Source organism: Cupressus sempervirens, chromosome 11 (assembly GCF_028749045.1).
Source record: "Cupressus sempervirens isolate cs-2001-9-10 chromosome 11, ASM2874904v1, whole genome shotgun sequence".
Taxonomy (NCBI): domain Eukaryota; kingdom Viridiplantae; phylum Streptophyta; class Pinopsida; order Cupressales; family Cupressaceae; genus Cupressus; species Cupressus sempervirens.
In genome coordinates, this window is record NC_143128.1 from 833,877,051 (window position 1) to 833,902,487 (window position 25,437).

The 25,437-nt window shown below is 34.3% G+C and overlaps 1 protein-coding gene across 6 annotated transcripts in view; it reads right to left on the bottom strand.

Moving 5' to 3' along the window:
- Positions 1-10,846: 10,846 nt before the first annotated feature.
- Positions 10,847-25,437, bottom strand: part of LOC149532146 (SMAD/FHA domain-containing protein) — a 211,519-nt gene continuing 196,928 nt past the window's right edge. For 2 of the 6 annotated variants that reach the window (XM_089808857.1, XM_089808861.1), the window contains exons 8-13: positions 20,007-20,208; positions 19,743-19,793; positions 19,523-19,621; positions 19,346-19,405; positions 17,761-17,885; positions 15,860-17,547 (exon numbers count right to left, since the gene is read on the bottom strand). In XM_089808857.1, the coding sequence (XP_089664983.1) occupies positions 16,152-17,547; positions 17,761-17,885; positions 19,346-19,405; positions 19,523-19,621; positions 19,743-19,793; positions 20,007-20,208 (1,933 nt within the window). In that variant the 3' untranslated portion in view covers positions 15,860-16,151. Of the gene's footprint in view, positions 11,014-11,039; positions 11,300-15,859; positions 17,548-17,760; positions 17,886-19,345; positions 19,406-19,522; positions 19,622-19,742; positions 19,794-20,006; positions 20,209-25,437 lie in introns of those variants that run through there. The other 4 variants (XR_016358488.1, XM_089808858.1, XM_089808859.1 and 1 more) reach the window with 4 other exon arrangements.

The window sequence follows — 25,437 nt, forward strand, 5'->3', positions numbered from 1 at the left end:
CATCTTGATAGATTTCAATCAAAAAAATTCTATCGTGAATGAGATAATGAACTTCCAACTCTTGAAGGGGGGATTCCCTTTCTAGGTCAATCTTTGGAAGTTACAAAAAATGAAGAACCTATTGAAAGAGAAGAAAACAGTTCTAAAACAATTCCAGAATTGGAAATAGTTTGTGAAGAACCTACTGAAAGAGAAGACAACAATTCAAAAAAATTAAAAATCATTTGTGAAGAACCTGTTGCACAAGAATGTGAACCAGCTGAACCTGTTACACAAGAATGTGAACCATCGTGTGAAGAATCTAATTCAAAGGCTCTAGAGGTTGATAAAACATCAGAGCAATCAATCCGTAGATCAATGTGGACCAAGAAAATTTCTCAGAGGTATGAAGATTTTGAATTAAATTTTTCTATTGTTTATGAACCTTCTTCATTTCAAGAAGCAACAACAAGAGATGCATGGAGAAGTGCAATGCAAAGGGAGTATGATGCTCTCATAAAAAATGGAACTTGGAGGTTAGTGGATCCTCCAATTGGAGCCAAACCTATTGGCTGCAAGTGGGTATATAAGAACAAATATAAAGCTGATGGTTCACTTGATAAACACAAAGCATGACTTGTAGCAAAAGGATATGCTCAGAGAGAAGGTGTTGACTGCACTGAAACTTTTGCTCCTATAGCCAAGTGGGGAACTATTCGAGCATTGTTTTCTTTGGCAGCACAAAAAGGATGGCATATACATCATATGGATGTTGAAACAACCTTTCTAAATGGAGATTTGAAGGAAGATGTCTATATGTTGCAACCTCAAGGTTGGGTCATTAAAGGCCAAGAAAAGAAGGTATGTAAATTGGTAAAATCTTTGTATAGTTTGAAGCAAGCACCATGTGCTTGGTATGAAAAATTAACTGAGCACCTCCACAAATTAGACTACAAGCATTTTAGTCTAGATGATGCAACTCTCTTTGTCAAGAAAATTGGTAGATCAATTGTGTATCTAGTTGTATATGTTGATGATCTTCTCATCATAGGTAACAATGATGATTATATAGAATCCATTAAGAGAGAGTTAAAAAAATGTTTTGATATGATTGACTTGGGATTACTTCATTATTACCTAGGTATTGAAGTCATTCAAAATCCTAAGTTCATTTTTATTTCTCAGAAAAAATATGTTGGAGAGTTATTATATAGATTTGGCATGAAAGATTGTAATTCTATTTCCACTCCAATGGAGCAAAATATGAAGATTTCATCCAATGAAAGAAATAATTTTGAAGATCCAACCAAGTACAGGCAGCTTGTTGGAAGTTTGATTTATCTCACCACTACTCGCCCTAACATTACCTTTGCAGTAGGAATTTTGTCCAGATTTATGCATAAACCATGTGAGGGGCATTGGATTGAAGCACAACGAGTTTTAAAATATTTAAAAGGAACTCAAACTCTTGGGATAAAATACTCAAGAGTTTCAGACTTGCATCTTACTGGCTATTCTGACTCAGATTTTGATGGTGACAAAGAAAATGGGTTGTCTACTTCTGGTTATTTGATGACCCTAGGATCATTTTCTATTACTTGGAGATCAAAGAAACAAACAATTCCTACTGACTCTACAACTGAAGTGGAATATGTCGCAGCAGCTCAAGCTACAAAAGAAATTGTGTGGTTGAGGAAAATTCTCGATGACTTACAGGAGAAACAGACAACTTCAACAACTTGATTTGTTGATAATAATTCTGCAATACAAATGGCGAAGAATCCTAAATTTCATGATCAAACCAAGCATATCAATACCAAATATCACTTGATTCGATATCATGTTGAAGAAAAAACTATATAGTTGAAACATTGTTCCACTAAAGAACAAATTGCTGATATTTTTACTAAAGCACTAGGACGTGTTAAATTTGAACAATTTTGAATGCTACTTGGCATGACAAATATCCCTTCAAATTAAGGGGGGAATGCTAACTAATCATTCGGGATATCTTTAGTTTAAGAAGTAGTTTTCTGGCAATTTGATTATGTAATGATTAATATAGTTTAATATTCTTTGGGCCTGTTGCAAAATTCCCTCAAGCAAATCATGCACTTGATTTCAATGCCACTATCGTAGGAGACGAGCGAGAAAGCATCAACCACTGCATTCTTTGGCTCTATGTTGGGCTTGATTGGCCCGAGCGTCTAAGGCCAAGGCTAGACAAGACTACGCAAAGAAGAGTCGCTAGAATAGATCTAGTCAGAAACTGAAACAAACATCCACAATGTCCTTAAAAGAAGGGACCAAGACAAAGCCAAATATAGAGGTAGTTGCTTCTATAAAGCAATGTACCCAACCTTTTCTATGGATCTAGCAGTCATGCAGTTAGTGACACACACAAAGCCCAAGTTTGATTTTCAATATCCAAATTAGCTAGATGAAGAGCTTGCTCATGGTCGAGAGTCTAGTTCTTATCGAGAACCAACATCACTAGTCCCAACACAAATTGTTGAATCAACAATGGTGGAGAATACCACAATTTGGAAGAATATTTGAGAGAAAGAGATATGGGTGTTCCAAAGGGTGTTTCTGTTTCAAGTGAGTCACTACTATGACCACTGGATTTGTTACTTCCAAATAATTCATTCTATTGTATGGGAGCAAATAACTTATTACAATTGACGTTATAACAAAATTCATTTCTACCAACCTCATATATGGGGTTTGAGATGAAGACTAGTTGAAGAGATTAAAATTGAACACTAATGGAAGCTTGTTTATTAGGTGAATTGAGACCGAACCTACTATAATTAGGTGAACTAGACCCAGAGCTGTTGCAAGTTTGCTTCTTAGGAGAACTACAAGGGCAGAGAACTTCCTATGTTGTCAGTCGAATCTATTAGGAAAGCTACTTGCGAAAAATGCCTTTCAAATGTCAACTTATAGGGGAAATATAAAAGATTGTAAATCTACCTTAGACCATTGAGATGCACTAGAAAAACAAGAGTATTGAAAAACAATATTCACACAAGAAAAAAACAGAAGACCATATTTGATGTGGGAAACCTTTTCGGGAAAAATCCACCACCCAAAAACCCCTGAGAAACTTTATATTATAGTAAACAATTTACATACAACAAACTCTAGTTTCTAGACATGCTCACAGGCACAGATTGCCTTTACAATCAACCTAACTTTTACAGCCGTTATAGCCCTCACAAATCCCACATATATTTATACATTCTCTAATTCATTATAGAATCTGGTGCACTAACTGTCAAGAACAAAACGGTTATTGGTAGCCTTGGAACTCATCCATCCAACAATCAATCATCCATTCGATGGTCACTCCTTCAAGTATTAGATGTCTCCAATAACTCGGAGGCCTCCAGTCACTCGGACACCTTCAGTTACATAGATGCCTTCAGTGACAGTCACTCAGACAACTTTGGTGACACGCCTTTAGTCAAGCTAACACCTCGGTGATGCGCCTTCAGTTATGTGGGATGCCTTCGATGACGCAAATGCCTTCAGTCACACAAATGTCTACTGTGATGGTCACTCGGACAACTTCAGTCATATGGATACCTTTGATGATGCAGATGCCTTCAATGACATGGACGCCTTCAGTGACATGGATGCCTTCGGTCACGTGCCTTCAGTCACGTGGATGCCTTCAGTGACACCTTCGGCATACCAAATTTGTTGCACACTTATACTAGGATTTACTATACCAACACCGTACCCACTTCACTGCTAGATATACCACAATGCCAAGTCATGAAAGACCCTTCACATATGGTGGAATCACATGTGCGATGTTTCACCGTACAAGTACAACATCTCACTATACAATGAACAACCACCGTACAAACTTGTCATTCTCAACAGAATCAATTTGGGAACAATTTTGTACAATATTGGGTAAGCAGAACATGGGACACAATGTTTTCAATCAAATTTTAGAAATGGAAAACAAAAGCATATACAATATCTAGACTAAAGATTTTTTAGAAATGAGATGGAGTGTTCTTGAAATAAAGAGCCTTCACTAGAAAATTGTAGAAATTGTATTATCTAGACTAAAGATTTTTTCGAAATGAGATAAAGAGTTCTCATTGGAAAATTTTAGAAATTGTATTATTGTTATTTTTTAATTGCCAAATTAAAATAACCCCTAAGAAAATAAGGATTAGCCAATTTTTAAAAAAAAGAATTATAGTTAAAATTGAATTTAAAAAATAAATCTATTTTTAAACTTTAAAGATTTAATAATTTGTTCTTAAAATTAATTTGGAGGAAGCAAGTGGCAACATTAGTTCCCTTCCTATTTTATAGGCAGAAACTAAGAGTAATATGCCTATTGACAAGAACTAATAATAATGTGACCTTAAAAGTTAATTGTAATAACAATATTGATACTGTCTATGTTGGCTCTAAATATTTTTGAAGTGAAGTTAAAAATGAAATAAATATCAACTTACTTGCTAGGAAGAAGTAATAATGATATAAAAATTTATTAAAATACAAAGCTGCTGAAAATTTAATGATTACCAATCATTGTTCAACTTGTTGGAAAAGTCAATGATCAACAATAAAAATTCTTTAGTAGCATCAAAATGAAAAAGACTATGACCTAAAAAGCTTATGTTAGCTCATTCACAACTTAGCATTCTAGAAAATGTAACGAGCCTTACATAGAAAAAATAGATTAATAACATTTATTTTAAGAAAGAGTGTAAATAGTTCTCAATGTTTATTGTGTAAGTATTCTTTTTTTTTTATCATACTTGAATTTATTATGTAAATACATTTAATTCATATTAATCTATAATATTTGATTTAGACAATATTTATATTATTAGTTATGATTTATCATTAGATAGGATTAATTATATAAGAATCTATGTTATATTAATGTATTCAATAGAGTGTGTTTTTGTTTTCATTTCTTTATTGTTATGTCTCTCTTCTCCCCATTTCTTCTTATATCTTTTGATTGAGCTTGGTCGACGTCTTATTCTCTACATTCTAACATGCTCTCATCTTGATAATGGATCACAAAAAAATATAGAAAATTGAATCTAAAAATGAATTTGAATTATATATAAATTTTTAAAATATAGATATTTTTAGTAGATTGATACATTGATAGAATCATATATAGAATATTGTGTCATATCAACTTAGATTGATTATTTTCCAAATGCATAACAAATTTTACAATTCTAATTGTAATTATCCAAAAATTAAAACAATAGCAATAAATGCTTAAATCTATATCAGGAAAACAAATTAATGACTTTTTTCCAAAATCTAAAATATCATTTAAAATTTAGGATTCATAAAACTAACATAACTACTACCACTTACACCAATACAATATGATTTATGAGCTCTTTCTATTAAAATGTTATCTGAAGATGGATTCAGACGTGGGAAGTTTTCAGGTCATAAATTATACATACAACTACTATTAAACAATTAACACTTCCCCTTTGATTCAAATTTTGAATGAGTTATCTGCTGTCCTCAATTTATTACAAGATTTAAACATTTCTTGTGCAACTAAAATGTCCTCGCAAAGGTTATATTATTGCTTATTGAGTGGGATGTTACTTCTTGTGCTGCTTCAAGCTTTTTAATGGTGGGCATGGTAGGTAACAGGCATAGGCCACATGGGAAATGTGGAAGGAATTCTCGCCCATTTCTAGCCACTCAACATGGCATTTGTTGAGATAATCCACGAACCTTATTGGTGCTTCTGACATTTTGGTTACATGCCACATTTTTATGGGTGTCAGTCAGTAGCAATATTAGTAGAATATTATTGAACGTATGGATTTTGCTAGTAGATAGCCTTCAGTAGATTGTTAGGGTATCGAGTTCTATAGGTATGCTAATTGTTTGTTGTGATTTCTTTATGCAAAAACAAGAGCTCTTGGTGAGCTAGAGTCATGCCTTTTGAAGAAATTAAATTAGAAAGCATTAATAGTTAGATTTAAAATATTGAAATATGTAGTAATAGTAGTTAAAATAGTAGACAGACAACACAACGGTAATTTGTGAGCCTCTCATGTGGGAGGTCTTGAATTCAAATTGTAACACATAAAAATGATTAATTATAATAAATAACAATAATTAATCTAGTAGTTAAAATAGTGTTTATATTTTAAAATAACAACTATACAAAACTACAAAACTATAAAAATATTTTCAAATCAATTAATTATATAAATGCAAACCTAATCATCAATTGATTATATTAAAATTTGAAATTTGTTTTTACCATTTTCCCCTTATAATAAGATACTTTTTAAAATCCAAAACTCTTTAGTTCTTGTTTAACGAATTTTAAATAAATTTCAAACAAAATTTTATAATTTAATATTATATTTAAGATGCTTTTGATTAGGTAAAACAGGTTTTACAGGGATCCTGAAACCCAAAGTTTTACAGCAAAAAGAGTGAGAAGAAACAGACTAAACAAACAAAAAACTACCACAAAAGGTCGAAGACAAAAGAAGGCCTGAAGCCAAAGTACAAAGGCCAGAGACAGAAAAGAAATTTGCAGCATCATTGTCCTTTTGACTGGCCGCGCCCTCCTAAATCCTGGTAGGAGTTCATCCGGTTCCCCTGATTCACCTGGTCACTGGCCTCTTTCTGAAATTCATCCCGGTTGAATCCTTGCTCTGTGTTCTGCTCTGCATCCCTTTCAAGGCCAGTTGTAGTCAGATAGTCCCCCAGATTGACAATATTCTCATTCAAGGTGTGAAGGGTGTCCACTATCTGTTTGGTGATTATCTGGTGGACAGAATCCAGCCTTTGGACCTTCTGCTCAAGCTGGGTGAGTCTGTCATCCTAATGGTCTCTGGAGACTTGACCTCTGTCCTTCTCCTAGCTACCCACCTGGTCCTTGCTTCCTCTAGCTTCCTGGTCCTTGTCAGAATCATGGTTGTTGGGCTGGTTGCTCCTATCCTTCAAAGCCTCAATTTCTTGAAAAAGCCACTTGATGGAACAAAAGTTGTCAATCAGGTTGTTCTTTGCATTGTTCAGGAAGTTGAAGCCAATTTCACGCACATTGTCAGAGATAACCAAAAGAGTTGGTTCAATGAGCTTGTCGTAGTGGGTACTTTTGTCAAGGTCCTCCAGAACCTAGATTTTAGCAGGTTCTCTAACAATACCCAAACTGACCTTGTCCCCATAGAAGTTCCTCCAGGTCCTCCACTTGTTCTTTCTGATTACCTCCCCCCTTTTTCAACCATGATTTCAATCATCTCCTCCGAGGGCAAAATGGGAACCTCCTGAGGTGAATTGGGCAAGGTGGGGCTAGGGGGGCACATCAACAGGGTCGCTGGGATGATCCTGGGGCAGGGCCTGGTTCACTTTTCTTTTCTTGGGGTTAACCTTGAGGTCCATAGGGGTCACCACCTCCTTGTCATTTTCTCTCCCCTTATCTTCTTCCATCTCACTTTCCTTCCCCGTCTCCGAGTCCTCCTCCTCAAACTCTGTATCAGACTCCACATCATCATCACTAGCCTCTTTCACCTCCTTAGGATGAGGAGAGAGGGGGATAGGGGGAAGACACCTGGGGCTCTTCCTGTTAGGGATGCAGAGATCACAAGTAATAGGGATAGCTTTGCTCGGGGTGTCAATTTTCTCTGATTTCACTACAAGCTCATCCCCAGAATCAGAACTGGCAGTGTCCTCCGAGGCACTACCCAAATCCCCAATGGTTTTACCTCTAGTTTGGGTTTTCAAGAACTCATAAATCAGAAGCAGGAGACCCTCATGGAGGGCAGGCTATTATATTTAAGATGTTTAAATATAATAATATAATATTTTATATTGTCTTCAATTAAATAAATGTTCTTATCTTATTTATTTAATTGGTGGGAAGTACCTTTGCATTAAAATATTGACTAGATATAGTTTATATTTTTACATTTTAAATTATAATAACTTAAATGTAATTAATACAATAGTTGAAAAGTAAATGTTTATAACATTTTAAATATAAAGAAGATAATAAAATAAATAAAAAGCTAAATAAAAATATAATAAAATTGTAAAACCTTTTTGCTTCTTTATTTTTTTAGAATTTTAAAATTATTTAAGGAGGAAAATACTTATTTGAATTTAAATAAATGTATTAAGTTAAATGATTATTTTATATTTTACATAAAATTTGTTCTTTAATTATTTGAATTTGAAAAAGTATTTGTTTAAATTAATTTTTATAATTCTTACTTATATCATTTCAATACACATTTTTAAAAAAATTTAAAAAAATTGAGAACTCAAGAGTATTATTATTAATTTTATTTTTAATTTTTTTAAATATAATAAATCATTTAACACTAAACATTAAATAGCATTTACTTATAATTATAATTTTTTTAAGGCAACATTTTATGTATAGTTGTTATTATAAAGTATAGATGGTGCAACACCAACTCGATTGGTTTCGAAACCTAACTCCATTGTATTTGCCAATTACTCACTGCACTTCTTTGGGACTCAACTTTTAATACGTCTTGTATGCGTTGCTGGCCTTTACTTTGTTTTTCCTTTTTCTTTTTTAAAGTTGTTGTTGTGGTTGTCTTCTGCTGGAAAACAAAGGAGGTCTGGACACTTCATTAGGGGGCAAAGAACTTTTATTATTATTCCTACTAAATGCTATGTGCCATCACCCCCTTAAATTTTCTGATTTTTAACTAGTGAAAAAAGAAACAAAGCCAGGAAATTACCCATGCTCCAATCAAAAAATAAAAATTAGCATGTCATAATTGATTTAAAAATAAAACCTTAGAAACTTTAGAAAATAACATGCTTTTTGAAAGCAAAAATTAATCCCAATCGAAGTGGAGGGGGCTACCGGGAACATTAGTTCCCTGCCTTAATGGACTAATAAATAAAAATCTGATTAGTTCCTGGTTCTTGGTATTTGTCTTTGTCCCTTCTGTCTTTGTCAGGCCGGTACATCCCGTTCATTAAATCATTTCTATCATGTCAGAATGTAAACTACCGACTTCCATTCGCGGTGATTTTTAATTTAGCTACAGGAAGCCGTGGTTGATTGGGAACTACTGTAGAGTGCTTAGTAACAGCAACATTCCTTGGGATGAGATTTTGGTTTTCATCATGCTATGTGATTAAGGCCTCTCAAATGAGAAACTGTGAATTCTATTCAGCAGCTTTCTGGGCATAGTGAGGCATGGATGATGGATGGTGTACGTTTCAGCAGCTTGTGATAAATTCAGAGGCATAATACATAAGACCACCATTGCAGCCTTCATTATAGGAAGAATTGCAGTTTGCCAATTCTTGCTTGGAGAATGAAATCAAATCTTTTGTCAGCAATAGCTGAGAACTCCCAACAACTTCCGCAAGACCTCTAGATTTTAACTGTGGTCACGGCTCCCTTCTCTCTCCAATTAACAGAACCGGGTAAGGATTCACCATTAATATTCTGATTTTGAGGGCTTGGAGACCAAGAAAGCCTCTTCTTAGCATAAGGTTTTAACACCCAATATCTACCCTTCAATTCCTACTGGCTCATGTCTGCAAACCTGTTCAGAGCCAAATTTTTTTTTTGGAGGCCATATTCTCTCTGTACGGTGCTAATTGATGCAAAAACAAGAGCTCTGATCGAGCTGGAGTCCCTACCTTATGAAGGGTGGGGAATAATGAGAGGGGTAATATGGGGACCTTTAAGCTTGATATGACTTTAGTGACAAGATTGTAATGTAAAAGGAGGTAATTACTGAAATGTCTACTATTGTATTGGATGTTTCACTATATAAAACAAGCTGAAAGTAACATGTTATACAAGAATTTATATCAAGCACTTCTATATTGTAAAATTATGCACTTCTAAAATTTATTAAATTTTTGATAAATTTTAATTTAAAAAATAAGAATTAAATTTTAAAGAAAAATAAATAATTTTATTAAACCTAATTTTTTATTTTTTTATTTCTCATTGTTCAACCTATTTAGTGATTTTTAAATATAAATATCAGTAATATAATTATTAGTAACATTAAAAAAAAACATATAATGTTTAACTAATAATTGCAATATGTAGTAGAACAGTGAAACATACAATGGTATAAAATTTAAATATGATTACCTGTAATAAACTCTTTATAAAATTAATTCGGATAAATTATTTTTTAAACTTAATAAAAATACCGTTTGGTATTAGTAGTTGTAAAGTAAAAAGTAGACATAGTTAATAGTATTTTAATTGTTATTATAGAAGTTTCAATCATGTGAAGTTATAAATCTCAAAATAATAAATATTTAGCTTCTTCAATTATTATTCTGTCAACAAATATTGGGTTGATGTATAATATATTGGGATGGAGAGAATTCTAGCTGCTCTTTGGGAAAGTAATATGAGATACCTTAATTTGGTCTTTGATTGGAACAAATAATTCTGCCATTTGGACATGTAATTAATAAGATTTTTTATTCGAAGTTTATTAGTTTGCCTCAGGAAATCCGAATCTATTTAAATAAAAAATTAAACTATTGTTTAAACAACTTGGTCATAAAACGTCATTGTATCTTTACGTGTCGAAAATTATTAATTTAGAAGGCATATAATTGTCCATTGTACAAGTGTGTGGCAGGTGGCTTTAGCACCGGCTTTTCTCGAGGCAACTATTGAAAACAAAGTCACTGAAGTCTGACGCTCTGACAATGCATTTATTTCACAATTATCTTATCCCTGCTACCAAAAGTTTTTGGTTTTAAAAACATCTAATGGAGAGGCCCCTTGGCCAGGGGTGCCAAAGAACAATCGATCTTTAGACTTTATCATCCAATGGCTGTAGTGGTGTTGAACGTTTTTGAATTTCGAGGGAGGCATAATGCAACATGATTCATGTTCAGTCCTCCACTTTAGAGCTTATTAAGCCGCCTATGGTTGAGCAAATGATCAAGGCCAGCAAGTTAGAGCGTATCTGGATTATTAGAAGGCTTTGGATCTGATGGTCCTCCTGGCCTTTGTCTCTCCTGCATCTGTCTCGATGAACACACTTATTCGAGTGGAATTGGAACTCAATCTTGATAGGTCAATGAGGACTGGTGTTTATGCTATTCAAATTACTGGAAGCCACAATAGAAGTAACGAAAGATAGTCTCAGTAGTACCTATTTGGGGCTCCCCTTTATCTCTCCATATCTGCAACCAAAGGCAAATTTTAACAAAAGGATAAACATTGCATCAGTAAGATTAAAGAGTTTCAAGTTTGTGATTTCCCATCTACGTCTTCGTCCTTATCACCATCATTACTCCAAAGCATTCACTACATTAACAAGCCAAGAATGATGATTTATCAGGTTTCCACACACTGACAAGGAAAACACAATAATAGTGTAGCATAGATATGAGAAATAGAGATATGCTCAGATGTAATCCTCGATTTTACTCCATTGCTTTTTGTTTGAATCTACTTTGTTTGTTTGTGTAGTCTATTAATGCTTTTTTGGGCACAGCAAATTCTGTCGAATCTACTCTGCAGAACCTAAATTTCCCTCCACCCTCGACCATCAGTAGAAAGGGGAGGAAAATGGAAAAGGAGAAGGAGAGTAAAAGGGAGAAGTTGAGGGGATCAATGGACGAACTGGAGAGGCGCATGTTGTTCGTATGCACAACATGAGCACCCTGGACAAACCACAAATTACTCTACAAAAGGCAGAGGACTTTGAGGCGTTAGATAGAAATGAGAAAATTGAGATTATCTGAGCAATTCAGAGTATAGAGGTTGCAGAGCAGATGAGAAAGAGTAATGAATCCTTTTGCAAGCATTCAGAAGTTTGGTCCCCTTCCATTGCCTTCTACATCTAAAACTTATAGGCCCCTCGTGGTGTTGAAATCAAGCAAGCCAGATGAATAACACAGACCAAAACATTCCCCAGTCTAAACTGGGCAACAATGTCGTCAATTTTAAATTTTTGAGTTTATCAAACTGAACATTCTAGAAAGAAGGAATGTATGCTAGAAATTTCCAGAAATAAATTATTGTTATTTTTTGAACTGGAAAAAACAATTAAACCCCTAGCAAAATTAGTAGCACCCAATCAAAAAATAGAAATTAAAGTTGAGAAATTAATTTAAAAATAAATGAACATAAATGTGTCTTTAAACTTTAGTGTTTGAATGATTTTTATTGTAAAAATAATTGAATGTAGAGAACTGAAAACATTAGTTCCCTGCCTATAAATAGGCAGGGACTAACAATTGTCCTTAACTATCTTTCGCGCAATTGATTTCCCATCAACGGCCACACAAATTCCGACGTCGATGATCCCAAAGCTTGTTGCCCCGATGTAATAGCTTATCGGTGTATTAAAATATAATATCATAATATTGTAATATTAATTCAAATATATATAATATTAATTTAAATGTAATATTATAATAAAATAATAATATTATAATATACTATACTAATTGTCATGTGTATTATAAGGCTGGGGTCCTATGGATGGGGGCTTATTTATAGGGGAACGGTCCGGTGAATTTTCTTAATTTCTTTGAGTCTTACAATTTTAGCTCCTTAATTTAAGGAAGCTGGTGGTTCCATGAATATCATTTGAAGAATTTAAATTTATGATATTATTATTTTATTACTATCATAATTAAATTCTTAAAATAATTGATAGATGTTGACATGTGGCAAAAAACACTCCTAAGTTGGTGGGGCTAAATCCAGCTTCACCCCATTTCCACCAACTCAAATTGAGAGGGCTAAAAAGTTGGAGCTTCTATTTTGTAGGAAAAGATTCCAATTAAACCTTTAGTCCCCTCGGAAAAATTACCATAGAAGTACCTACTACATGAAAATAGATCCCAAGCCCCTCTCATGGGACCCCTGCCTAACAAAGATAGGATAGGTGTTCATCGATTATTGTGTTAGTGAAGTGGCAGTAGAACCCACAACATTCAAAACCATATTGGGTCATTGTGATCATGAGTTTTGTGTCTTGGTTGATTCAATGTGCTTGCAGGTTTGAGCCTCAACTTTGCCAAATGGAGATGAGATCCCTCACTCCAGATCAAAGTGTTCCACATTGGAACAAAAAGATGTGTTGTGCTAACATCATTGATCACACAGATACTAAAAGCAGCTAAATAATAAGACGGCTGACCCTTTATAACAGCAACAACACCCAAAAGCAGATGATAATAATAATAATAATATATTAATAGTTATTTGTACATTATAATAAAAATAATACAACAATAGTGCAAGAATAAGATAATACTATTTATGCCAATAGTGGCATGTTGTGATGGTTAAGTTCATGTGTTGTTATCCTTGCCATCAAGGTTCAAATCTCATGGGGATGAGGTCCCCCATTTGTGGCCTCATGTGTTGATAGCTCCAGGTCAAAGCATTTACCCCTCTTTAAAAATTAAAAAAAATAATACTATTTATGTTTATTTGTTTATAAATTTGCATTTACCCCTCTTTAAAAAATATAAAAAATAATACTATTTATGTTTATTTGTTTATAAATTTGCTCACCACTTAAATTTAAATATTACGTTAATTTATAATAGTGATGCTCCTAGCTGTAACATATTACTACTATAATATGTAACAACTATAAAGGAATGTTTCAAACGAACATGCCCCAGCAATCAAACACACATTTAATTTTAAAGATAAAATGCTATTATCTTTAATATCCTATCGGCATACCTTTCAACCTCCTATATGTATGAGTGCTAGTATAGAATAAAATATATTGGAGCATTGTGATCATGAGTTTTGTGTCTTGGTTGATTCAATGTGCTTGCAGGTTTGAGCCTCAACTTTGCCAAATGGAGATGAGATCCCTCACTCCAGATCAAAGTGTTCCACATTGGAACAAAAAGATGTGTTGTGCTAACATCATTGATCACACAGATACTAAAAGCAGCTAAATAATAAGACGGCTGACCCTTTATAACAGCAACAACACCCAAAAGCAGATGATAATAATAATAATAATATATTAATAGTTATTTGTACATTATAATAAAAATAATACAACAATAGTGCAAGAATAAGATAATACTATTTATGCCAATAGTGGCATGTTGTGATGGTTAAGTTCATGTGTTGTTATCCTTGCCATCAAGGTTCAAATCTCATGGGGATGAGGTCCCCCATTTGTGGCCTCATGTGTTGATAGCTCCAGGTCAAAGCATTTACCCCTCTTTAAAAATTAAAAAAAATAATACTATTTATGTTTATTTGTTTATAAATTTGCATTTACCCCTCTTTAAAAAATATAAAAAATAATACTATTTATGTTTATTTGTTTATAAATTTGCTCACCACTTAAATTTAAATATTACGTTAATTTATAATAGTGATGCTCCTAGCTGTAACATATTACTACTATAATATGTAACAACTATAAAGGAATGTTTCAAACGAACATGCCCCAGCAATCAAACACACATTTAATTTTAAAGATAAAATGCTATTATCTTTAATATCCTATCGGCATACCTTTCAACCTCCTATATGTATGAGTGCTAGTATAGAATAAAATATATTGGAGCATTGTGATCATGAGTTTTGTGTCTTGGTTGATTCAATGTGCTTGCAGGTTTGAGCCTCAACTTTGCCAAATGGAGATGAGATCCCTCACTCCAGATCAAAGTGTTCCACATTGGAACAAAAAGATGTGTTGTGCTAACATCATTGATCACACAGATACTAAAAGCAGCTAAATAATAAGACGGCTGACCCTTTATAACAGCAACAACACCCAAAAGCAGATGATAATAATAATAATAATATATTAATAGTTATTTGTACATTATAATAAAAATAATACAACAATAGTGCAAGAATAAGATAATACTATTTATGCCAATAGTGGCATGTTGTGATGGTTAAGTTCATGTGTTGTTATCCTTGCCATCAAGGTTCAAATCTCATGGGGATGAGGTCCCCCATTTGTGGCCTCATGTGTTGATAGCTCCAGGTCAAAGCATTTACCCCTCTTTAAAAATTAAAAAAAATAATACTATTTATGTTTATTTGTTTATAAATTTGCATTTACCCCTCTTTAAAAAATATAAAAAATAATACTATTTATGTTTATTTGTTTATAAATTTGCTCACCACTTAAATTTAAATATTACGTTAATTTATAATAGTGATGCTCCTAGCTGTAACATATTACTACTATAATATGTAACAACTATAAAGGAATGTTTCAAACGAACATGCCCCAGCAATCAAACACACATTTAATTTTAAAGATAAAATGCTATTATCTTTAATATCCTATCGGCATACCTTTCAACCTCCTATATGTATGAGTGCTAGTATAGAATAAAATATATTGGAGCATTTATTTGGCTAGTCTTTTTTATGTTTGATTAAAAATGTATTTTGTCAAAATTGCCTAAAAAAATGCTAGCACACAATTTAGGAAGGATCAATTAAATGTAATAGGATATTCCATTAAAAGTTTGTATATAATCCATTGAGCCCATCTGACAATATGACATAACTTCAATATGACACTATGTAAGGCATCTAAAACGTGTAATCATCCTCATATTTCTATTTTACAGGCAGGAGTTGGTGTCAAAGTCGAGCCCCTGTATGATTGCCTGCTATATTTTGTACACTATAATTACAAAAACTTTATAAGTTCACATATTTGAAACCATGCATTTGAAAGATGTATTTGTTTTGTGAATTAATAATTTGATAAAGCTCTTGCTTTCATCTTTTTTACTTAAATGTATGAGAGGCATTGTGATGATGCTAGTGAATCACAAACCTACACAAATTTAGCCCCTGCTTGTATAGAATTCATATAAATATCCAAGAAATATGATCTCGGATACATTTTACAGAAAGAATGCATGTTTAAATTTTCAAATTATGGTTGTGTAGCCTTTGAGCAAATTATTTGTGTTTAAATCCCCGTGATTTACACCATGTACAGAACTTATTTCATTCCAACTCCAAATAAACTACAGCAGCCAAACTTGCATTAATTTACAGAAGTCAAAGTTTGAAATTCAAATCAATCATGCACAGCAGTTCTTTAATAATATACAAAAGAAGATGAAGAATCCTTACAGCACCATAACAAGAAAAGCATACCATCACATATTTACAGTTGCTATAAAGATGTTTATTCAGAATCTTTATCTTGTGAATCGTCCTGAGTATCATCGTCTTCATTTTTCTCATCCTCTTCCTCGGTATCTTCTTCAGTGTCAGGTGCATTCCCATTGCTGCTTCTTATCCCATGTCGGTGCCTGAAATCAGGATCAACTATATTGATCATTTCACTCAAGGCTCGATGTTCATGGCTTTGTCGAGAACCTAAGCCGGGAACTGGATAATTCTGGCTTCCTGCAGTTGGTGTTATCTCAGGCTGCATGTCTTGATCTCTCATTGGGCTGTCCAATTGTGTATCCTCCTTCGATCTGACACATTTTGAAGCTCCATCAAAATCTTGCTGAAGACCTTCATCACCGGTCCTTCCAGTTACTGGCTTTCTCTCATCGCTCCGAAGGGACTCATTATCACAGTGAAATGACCCAGGAGTGCTTACCGCCCAACTACCAGGAACCTCTGATGTTAATAGATCATTTGTTGTTATCGTATTCCTGCCTTCCCTTATATTGGAAGGCATCTCATCCATCTGCCAATTGCCAGGACATGATCTCTGCCTGTCTTGATTCACTGCGTTTCTGATAGAACGGCATGTTGTGGTAGGGCACTCACCACTCTTAGCCATATCAAGCATCTTTTCTGGTTCAGCACCAATTCTAATATTCAATGTTGTCCTTTGGTTTTCAGCAAAGATTTCTTTTCCTTCACAACACATTTGAGCATGCTCTTCATCCTCAACTTGCAATGTTTCTCCTCCCCCATCCCCTTCACAATCTTGCATCTCATCATCCTCCAGAATCCTCCCTCTTAACGTCTTCCTTGATCTGGCAGGATCATTTCCTGTGGCATATACATGACATTCTGGTCTCTTACCTCCGCCTGAACTTTCAAGCAACTGAGTAGCCTCTGCTTCAGTTGCAATCACCTGCTCAGTGCCCATCTGTTCATCATCTTGATATAGCATGGTATCCATAACCTCTGTGTCGTGTCTTGAATTCTTTGGTGTGAGCTGAACTGTATCTGCACAGTCTTCCTGAGTGTCACCATTTTCCCAGTCCTCTAGTACATTCCCAATTGCCCTTTTACTTGTATTGCACTTCTCAACACTGCTAGAATCACTTGTGCATTCTGTTTCATCTTTTTCTGGTGTTTCCGCTTCATTAGAAGCTGGTCCGTCTCTTATTATTCCATCACTGCCAATGTTGCCTGCCCTGATTTCTTCTCTTACTCTAGTTACTGCACCACAAAGATTTTCAGTTCTTGTCTCAAATTCATCGTCTATATTTGGCAATTCACAGTTTTCACCATCCTCCAGAGTTCTTAACATTCCATTTAATTGTTCTTGCTGCTTTTGTTGCAAAGCTGCAATTTCTTCAGCTGTGGCATGGAATGCTCGTAGTTGAGTCTCTCTGTAAAATGCAAGTGAAAAACTATAAAGACAATTTACAGCACAGTAGACATTAAAGGAGCAGACTGAAAGCTATTTCTCATCCCATGAGGAGAATTCATTTAGAATTTAGAAAAAACAGTAATACACCTTTCAGAGGCTTGAAGAGTTGACAATAAATAATATGCAGTCTCAAGACCACTGCAGAAAGAAAATATGGGACTGCTATACTGACCGAAGAACAATACGCTCTCGGGCACCTTGCAACCGTTGCTTCTCCAGTCCCAGGTCTCGAATTGCAGCAGCCATTTCCAACTCCAGTGTAGAAACCTTCGCCCATGCATCTTCTCGTGCTACCTGCTAACATCAGAATCAAGGGTACTCTCAGCTAAGCTGTATCATGGTGCACACTGATGGATTGCTTTGTTGAATATATGCCAATCACTCCAATAGATAATTCATAATCTACTTCATGTATCTTTGAAATGGATTCTTGAAGAGAGATCCCTACATATAATGTTTGAAAGAAGCCTTGAGTCTAAGAAGTTTGACAAAATATAAAAACTTTCAAGTTCTAAAAAGTATGGCATTGAGATTAACAGGAAAATTTGCTTATGCTGCACAACTTCTAAGATTGAATATTCCTTTTCAGTGTCCAGCATGAGAAATGGCATCAAAGAAGAGTTGCAGATAAAAACAACTAGTAAATTACCATTCACGGGAATTTTTTTGTACAACATGCTTCAGAAATCCTACTGCAAGGATATAAGTATCTTACCACAGATAAGTGCATTTATCTTTTTCTTTTTTTTCATAAGTGCATTTATATTGGTATAAACATAGTATGCAAAAGCAGCCAACTTATACTACAGAAAAACCATGAGATTGGCTGAGAACCACAAGCAGATGCAGACAGAAAAACATCATGATAGCCATATGCTTCAACCCTTGACAAGAGGATTGGATGTGCATCTGAGTCTGACATTTATCTTAGCTGTCCATTACATTTATCACCCTTAGTACTCATAAAATACATATGTTGAAACAAATACTCTGCAAACATGCCTCACTTGACTTCATTCTTGGATGTCACTAAAAACGCCTAGAAATCCTCCAGCTCTAATTCTGATGCTAAACCTGTATACTAAAAGAGATCAGCCTCTCAGAAGATTAAGTCTATTCTACTCAACTTCTAAACATCCAACTATTAGCCTGAGTACTATATTTCATGCAGAAAGAAGATACTCAAAGGAGAGAATACATCTCTCATTTTAATCTAAAATCTATTCATCAACTCAATTTTTATTATTAATAACATTTCCACATAGGAATCCCCCAACTTAAGAAAAACAAAAGCGAACATGAGGTGATGGTTCATTTCTTCCATCATCAGCAACACTTAGTACAGACCATTGCTAGCAGAAAGGGCAACAGAAACCAACGACTGAAAACATTAACTAATGACTTTGGAAAATTTTGATAATGTCTGCATTCATAAAACAATTTAATTTGCGATCTCAAAAAATAAGTGTCATCTATCTATAGATGTGATTTCTTCTTTAGGGTATCAAAGCTAGAAGCCTTGTAAACTTCTTCAGTTGAGATTTGCTTTTTGAAAGGACGTCATTATCCTTACCAATGCCTCACCACTATTAACAGTCCAATTGGATGCGACTTTGGAAAATACAGACCTTCTGTTTATGGTTTGAACTTTGACCGATAAAGATGTTTTAATCATAAGAATTCATTTATGTCCAAGAATGCTCAACGAAAAATAGAACTGATCAAATTGGAATTCCATCAAAGAACATTGTTCTCACCTTTTCTTTTTCCAGTTCCAATTTGAGCCGTTGTAGTTCATGCTCCTTCTCAGCAACTTTCTGTTTAGTTCCATGGAAGAAAGAACATAACATTCCTTATTATCCATCTTATATCGCAAAAGGCAATTGCTCAGATAACAGAGACTGGAGGATTTTATATTCAATTACAAAACATACTTTTCTTGCAGATGCTGAACTGGATTCCTCTTCATGAAGTTGAACTTCAAGTTCACGGGCCTTTTTTTCTGATTTCATAAGATTTTCCCTGACATCCTCCTGGTGGAAAAAGGATTAAAAGAAATGAGCCTATGTTTCCAGATCAAGAAGCATTTGAATAGTACTTGAGGAATCTTTTACACAGAGAACATTAAATGACGTGTCAAGAGTAGAAACGTACCAACTTGGATCTCAACGTTTCCATTAATACACGATTTTCTTTGTCTGATTCCTGCATAGTGGATAGAATCTTTTATTAAATAATTCATAAAAATAAAAGAGGCAGTACGTTAGTACATAAAATCAAAGTGAAATATATAACAGTACTAACGGAATGCAATGACTGCCTCACTAACAGATCTAATCCAGAACCACTCTACAGTTTCAATTCTGGCAAGTTGAAAGCCATTACTTTCATGCAAGAGAACCATAAATATTGGAATACCTGGAGCTTAGTTATAACATCTATTTGTTCTTTATGTTGGCGTGCAGCAGCCTCCGATTGACGCTTCAGCTCTTCTAGAGATTCTAAACGAATCCTCTCTACAGAAGCCTTTAAGTCTGCTTCAGCCTTTTCTCTTTCATCCCTCCGCTGGCTTCTTTCTTCTTCCAGCTGTTGTTCAAGTTCTCCAATTGCTGTCTTTTGACTACACAATTCATATGCATTGATTACTGCATGCTACTAGAAGCGTGTTTTGAAACAACATAAGAAAAATACAATGTTTATTTTTAATTTTATGATCAATCATAAAATTTACCACAAAGAAGGAAAAAGTTCCATTTTGCTGCAAAAGCTGTACAAGATCATTGGTTACACACTTTAGTTTTCCTGATGCTACAATATGTTATTTTGATTTAGAGGTTTTCCTTGGAAGGACCCTAACCTAGACCTGTGTCTAACAAATTAATACCCACTATTGTCAGCACGTTTGGATATATTTCCTTAACGTTCCCTTCAACAATAGAGCTCTCCAAATCCAATATGACCAAACAACCAAAATACACTTCACCAAAAATCATGGAGATCTCACAGTTTGCCTCAATGCCATCAAACCTATGATACAGGTAAAATCAAATTATAAATAATGCTTCTGTTTAGCAATGTACTTGTTTTCTATTGCACAGTGTAGCAGACATATCCATAATAAAAAGAAAATTTCTGATTTATAGTCAAAAATCTATAACATAGGTGAGTTAATAACTAGGGCGTAATACATTGAATTTACAATTAGTGCCCCCAAGACAACTTCTTCAAGCTGATGAATCCACTCTGATCTACACTTCTAATGCAATCTGCTGAACAAACCCACTAAAACACAAAACCAGTCATTTTTTTTTGTTCCCAGTGCAAGAAACTGTCTCACAACAAAAAAATACCACATTCTGAATGATTTTTAGTTCTTCATACAGAAACTGTTGGTTTCATGTATATTGCATATGAAATTTATGAAACTTTGGAATAATCAAAAATATTGCATTGAACAGTAATGATACCAAATATAAATATATTTATATTACATTCAAAATTCAAATACAATTGGCAATGACCTAATTCCTCAAATTGTCATTCATCTCCAAATTTCATGGCAAATTCCCCATCACTCAAACTAATGGACTTGTCAAGATCAAGCTCCTCCAAACCGATACCAACCAACTCTATCTATGGTGGCTCCTCTAGCTCTACATTCCATAAAGTTGTTGAACACTCCTTGTTTGTTAGAAATGTCATAGTCAATTCTAGCACTATGTACAACTATACACTTCTCCTTCCTTTACAGATAAGTCAATTCCTCTTAACAAACTGGATGAAAAATATAAAGACCAGTTCCTCTTAATAAAAAATGCACTAAAAACCTGGGACACATAATAGTCAAAGAATTAAACACATGCACAGTCCACCATAGAATTGGACCTCTTGTGCTACAATCTCCCTATCCATCTTGGTCTATTTTGAATATCCCATTAAACTGGCAATCATTTTCCACTCAATGTGAATGATCCTAACTTAAATAGAATCATATATCTTTTGGATAGCCTTCCTGAACATCACCTTCACCTCAACATCTTATATCTAAGCTTCTGGGCATACCACTTCAAATTCAATTCAAGAAAGCGTTGAGCTTCTCCCATCAATAATGAATGATTGGTTGAGGCATACTATCAATACACTCATACAACTCTCTAAAGCTAGGTTCATTTGTGTGCCCATATCTAATAATTCTAAAGAATGGAACAATGATGACAACACTATATCTCATATCAGCCTAGAAAGTATCTCTCTTCGAGTCTTCACCACCTCCTTCACCCTTCCCCCTTGCTCTTACTTAGAATTGCAATCCCGATTCCACTCTCCTATCATAGACATTATTGCAATGCTTCTTGTAAATCTTGTTACAAGCTAGAGTTGTTGTTGCACCAAAAGATCAACTTGTCAATGCTCGATACAACCACTAGAATTATAGAACACAGGAGGTGGTTTAGCCAGGTCATGAATCCCAAAGGGGAACATTGGTGGTTAGTCCAGCAATCCCCTCCACTCCCCCAAAGTTAGCCAAGGAGGTTCGAACCTCTGACCAAGCTCTTATACCACTTGCTACAAGCTAGAGTTATCATTGCACTAAAGATCAACTTGTCAATGCCCGATACAACCACTAGACTTGTACAACATAGGAGGCATTTAAGTCATGTCATGAATCTTGGAGAGGAATATTGGCGGTTAGTCCAACAAATCTTGCATCCTCTACAAGAAAACAAAGTATGATGCAAATGTAGTCTCTACAAGTTATCAAAACTACCTCTAGAAAAGGTTCTAGAGAGTACATATTAAGTATGGTGGAGATAGATAAATATCTATATATCTCTAACATCATCAACCACCTCTTTGATCCATCTAAAAATACTCATATCTTTGAATGCATTATTCGTGGCATGCACACAAAGAATCCACCAAATATGCCTATGGACTTCGTGAATCAATTTCCATGTAGCTTTTCACCAATATTATGTACATGTCCCTACATACAAAGCATTCTTTGGCCCAACCTCCTAAAAAACATCTCTAAGGATTTGGAACTTAAAATCAACAGCCTTGATGCTTTGAAATATTGGTAGCAATAAGGAAGTAATGGCACTTTGTACGTGAGATTATAATATTGATGAAAGGACAATGACTGATATCCATCCATCCATCCATGATTATGTTATATCCACTAGTGACCTTGATATGTTTCATTTTCTCCATTATAATATTAATCTTGTTATAGTTTTTATCCAAGATTGTGATGTTAGTTTGTCTCCCCTAGTGGCACATATGATTGTCTTGTATTATTTTTGCCACAACTGCCTTATAATAAGGTAAGGGAGCCACATAGAATGGAACACTATTAACAAAGAAGAATTTGCCAATAACATCATCTGCCTCAGCCCTATTCTGCACATCGTATATTTTTGCGACCATTTCTATACCACTAATGATCATTTTGTGTTTCTCCTTAGCTTTATTACCCCCTTTATATAGATTAATAATAGTACAATATTATTACAATATAAATAAATATACTATAATGAATCAAAATAAAAAAATTAAAACAAATAATATAACATAATCTATTAATATTATCATAATAATATAATATATAATTGATAGAATAATAAAATTAAAATATAAAAGAATATATTTTAAACTAAAATCTAAATGTAAAATAATAAAATTAGAATATAACATAATTTAACTTAAGTTAATGAAGGGTCAAAAGTCATGAAACGAAAAGTTGTCTCCCTCAAACATAAGATATGAAAAGAAAAAAGAGAGCATCAGCAAGGGGGGGGGGAAAGAAGAAGAGAGCATGGGAACTAATCAAAGGTTGTGAGTCTTCAAAAGGGGCAGCAATGATGAAAGGTTGTAACTCTTTCGAAGGGCAGCAAAGGTGGAGGGTGTGACTCTTTTTAGAGGTAGTAATTTGAAAAGTTGTGACTCTTCCAAAGGGTAGTAAATCTGAAAGTTTGTCTCTTCCAAAGGGGCAGCAATGATGAAAGGTTGTGACTCTTTCAAAAGATAATAATGAAAAGGGATGACTTAAATCTAATGAAAGGTGTTGAGAGCGAAGGCAAAGAAAAAAGTGATCACAAAAGAGGGCATTACAAGTGGCATTAGAGCATGTTTTTGCCAACCTATGAATGATATTGAATGTAAACCTATCATTGGAGAGAAAACATAACTACAAAGGCCCGAAAGGAAGACAAGTCACTTTTGTATTGTTTTAAAGATCAACAATCAATGATGTCATAGTAATGTCATATCAGTAAACAAGCATAAGTTCTTTTTCAGAATTATACATAAGATTATTAAGTTGAATAGTAATTAAAAATTGATCATTTTAGATAATTACATATCTATGACAATGTGTGTATATTACTCTAAGTAAGAATCAACTTGACAGGGAGCATATCATAAGAACATAGGACAAGGAGTTGTTGAAGGGAAAGGCAGAGTAGTTTCGGTCACATGTCAGGTAGTTCCCAACTTGTAGACTGTTTCATGTGCCTTTGGCACAATAATTGGGGAAAGGGCTGCAATTAAGGGAAAATTGTTAGGGATTGTAAAAGTGGTTAAGGGAGAATGACTGAGGGCACCATACTGCTGTGCAATTAAGGGAGAACTGCTAGGGCACCCTATTGCAAGTACCTTTCAAATCGAGTCTCCAATTAAGAGAGAATCACTAGGAGACCCTATTAGAGGAGTAGTTTAAAGAGAACCACTATGAGGGCACTCTACTGCTTTGCGATTAAGGGAGATATGCTAGGGCATCCTATTGTAGTTACTTTCCCAGCCAAGTTTGCAATTAAGTGAGAATTGTTAGGACACACTATTGCAGTAGCAATTAAGGAATCATTGCTATGAGCACACCCTACTGCTCTATGATCAAGGTAGAACTACTAGGGGACCCTATTGCAACTACCTTTCCAACCAAGTCAGCAATTAAGAGAGAATTGCTAGGGCACTCTACTACTTTGTGATTAAGGGTTGGGGCACCCTATTGCAAAAGTAGCCAAGGCTGCAATCAAGGGAGGATCGTGAAGGGCACCCTATTGTAGTAGCAATTAAGGGAGAACTGCTATAGGGATGCCCTATTGCGTTGTGATTAAGGGAGAACTACTAACAACACCCTATTGCAGTAGTGAATAAGGGAGAGATGCTAAGGGATGCTTATTGCAGTTGCAGTTAAGGGAGAATCTCTATCAAGGCACCCTATTGCACTATAATTAAGAGAGAACTGATAAGGGGCGCCCTAATACAAGGTAGAGATTACATATCTCTAAATGAGGACATTCTTGGTGAATGTTGAGAATGTATAATTGTTTGAAGGGAAGCAATTCGAGAAAGGATGGACTGTGATGTCCCCTCTGTAAGGACATTTAATAAATAGATAATAATATTTAATATAAAATATAAAATAATATATAGATAAATTGTAATACAGTATAATATAATTACAATATAAATAATTAATAATATTAAAATAATCATAAATCATAATTATAAAATTAAAATAAATAATGTAATATAATTTTTTATTAGTATCATAATAATATAATATATTTTAATATAATAATATAGTAATATATTGATATCATAATTAAATCAAAATATAAAATATAAACCAAAGACCCTAAAAAGAGGGCAATTGTATGACATAAAGCATTGTATTATATATTGCTTCCAATCTAACCATGTCAAGAACACAATGTAATGGAAGGTATGCCTTCCAAAGTCCCTATTCTATGGGCAATGTATGAGTATACAGGACATAAAAGTCCCAAGCGAGACCAAGGTTTTTCTTCCCTGTTATTTTTCCTTGATGCCTGCACTTTAACGG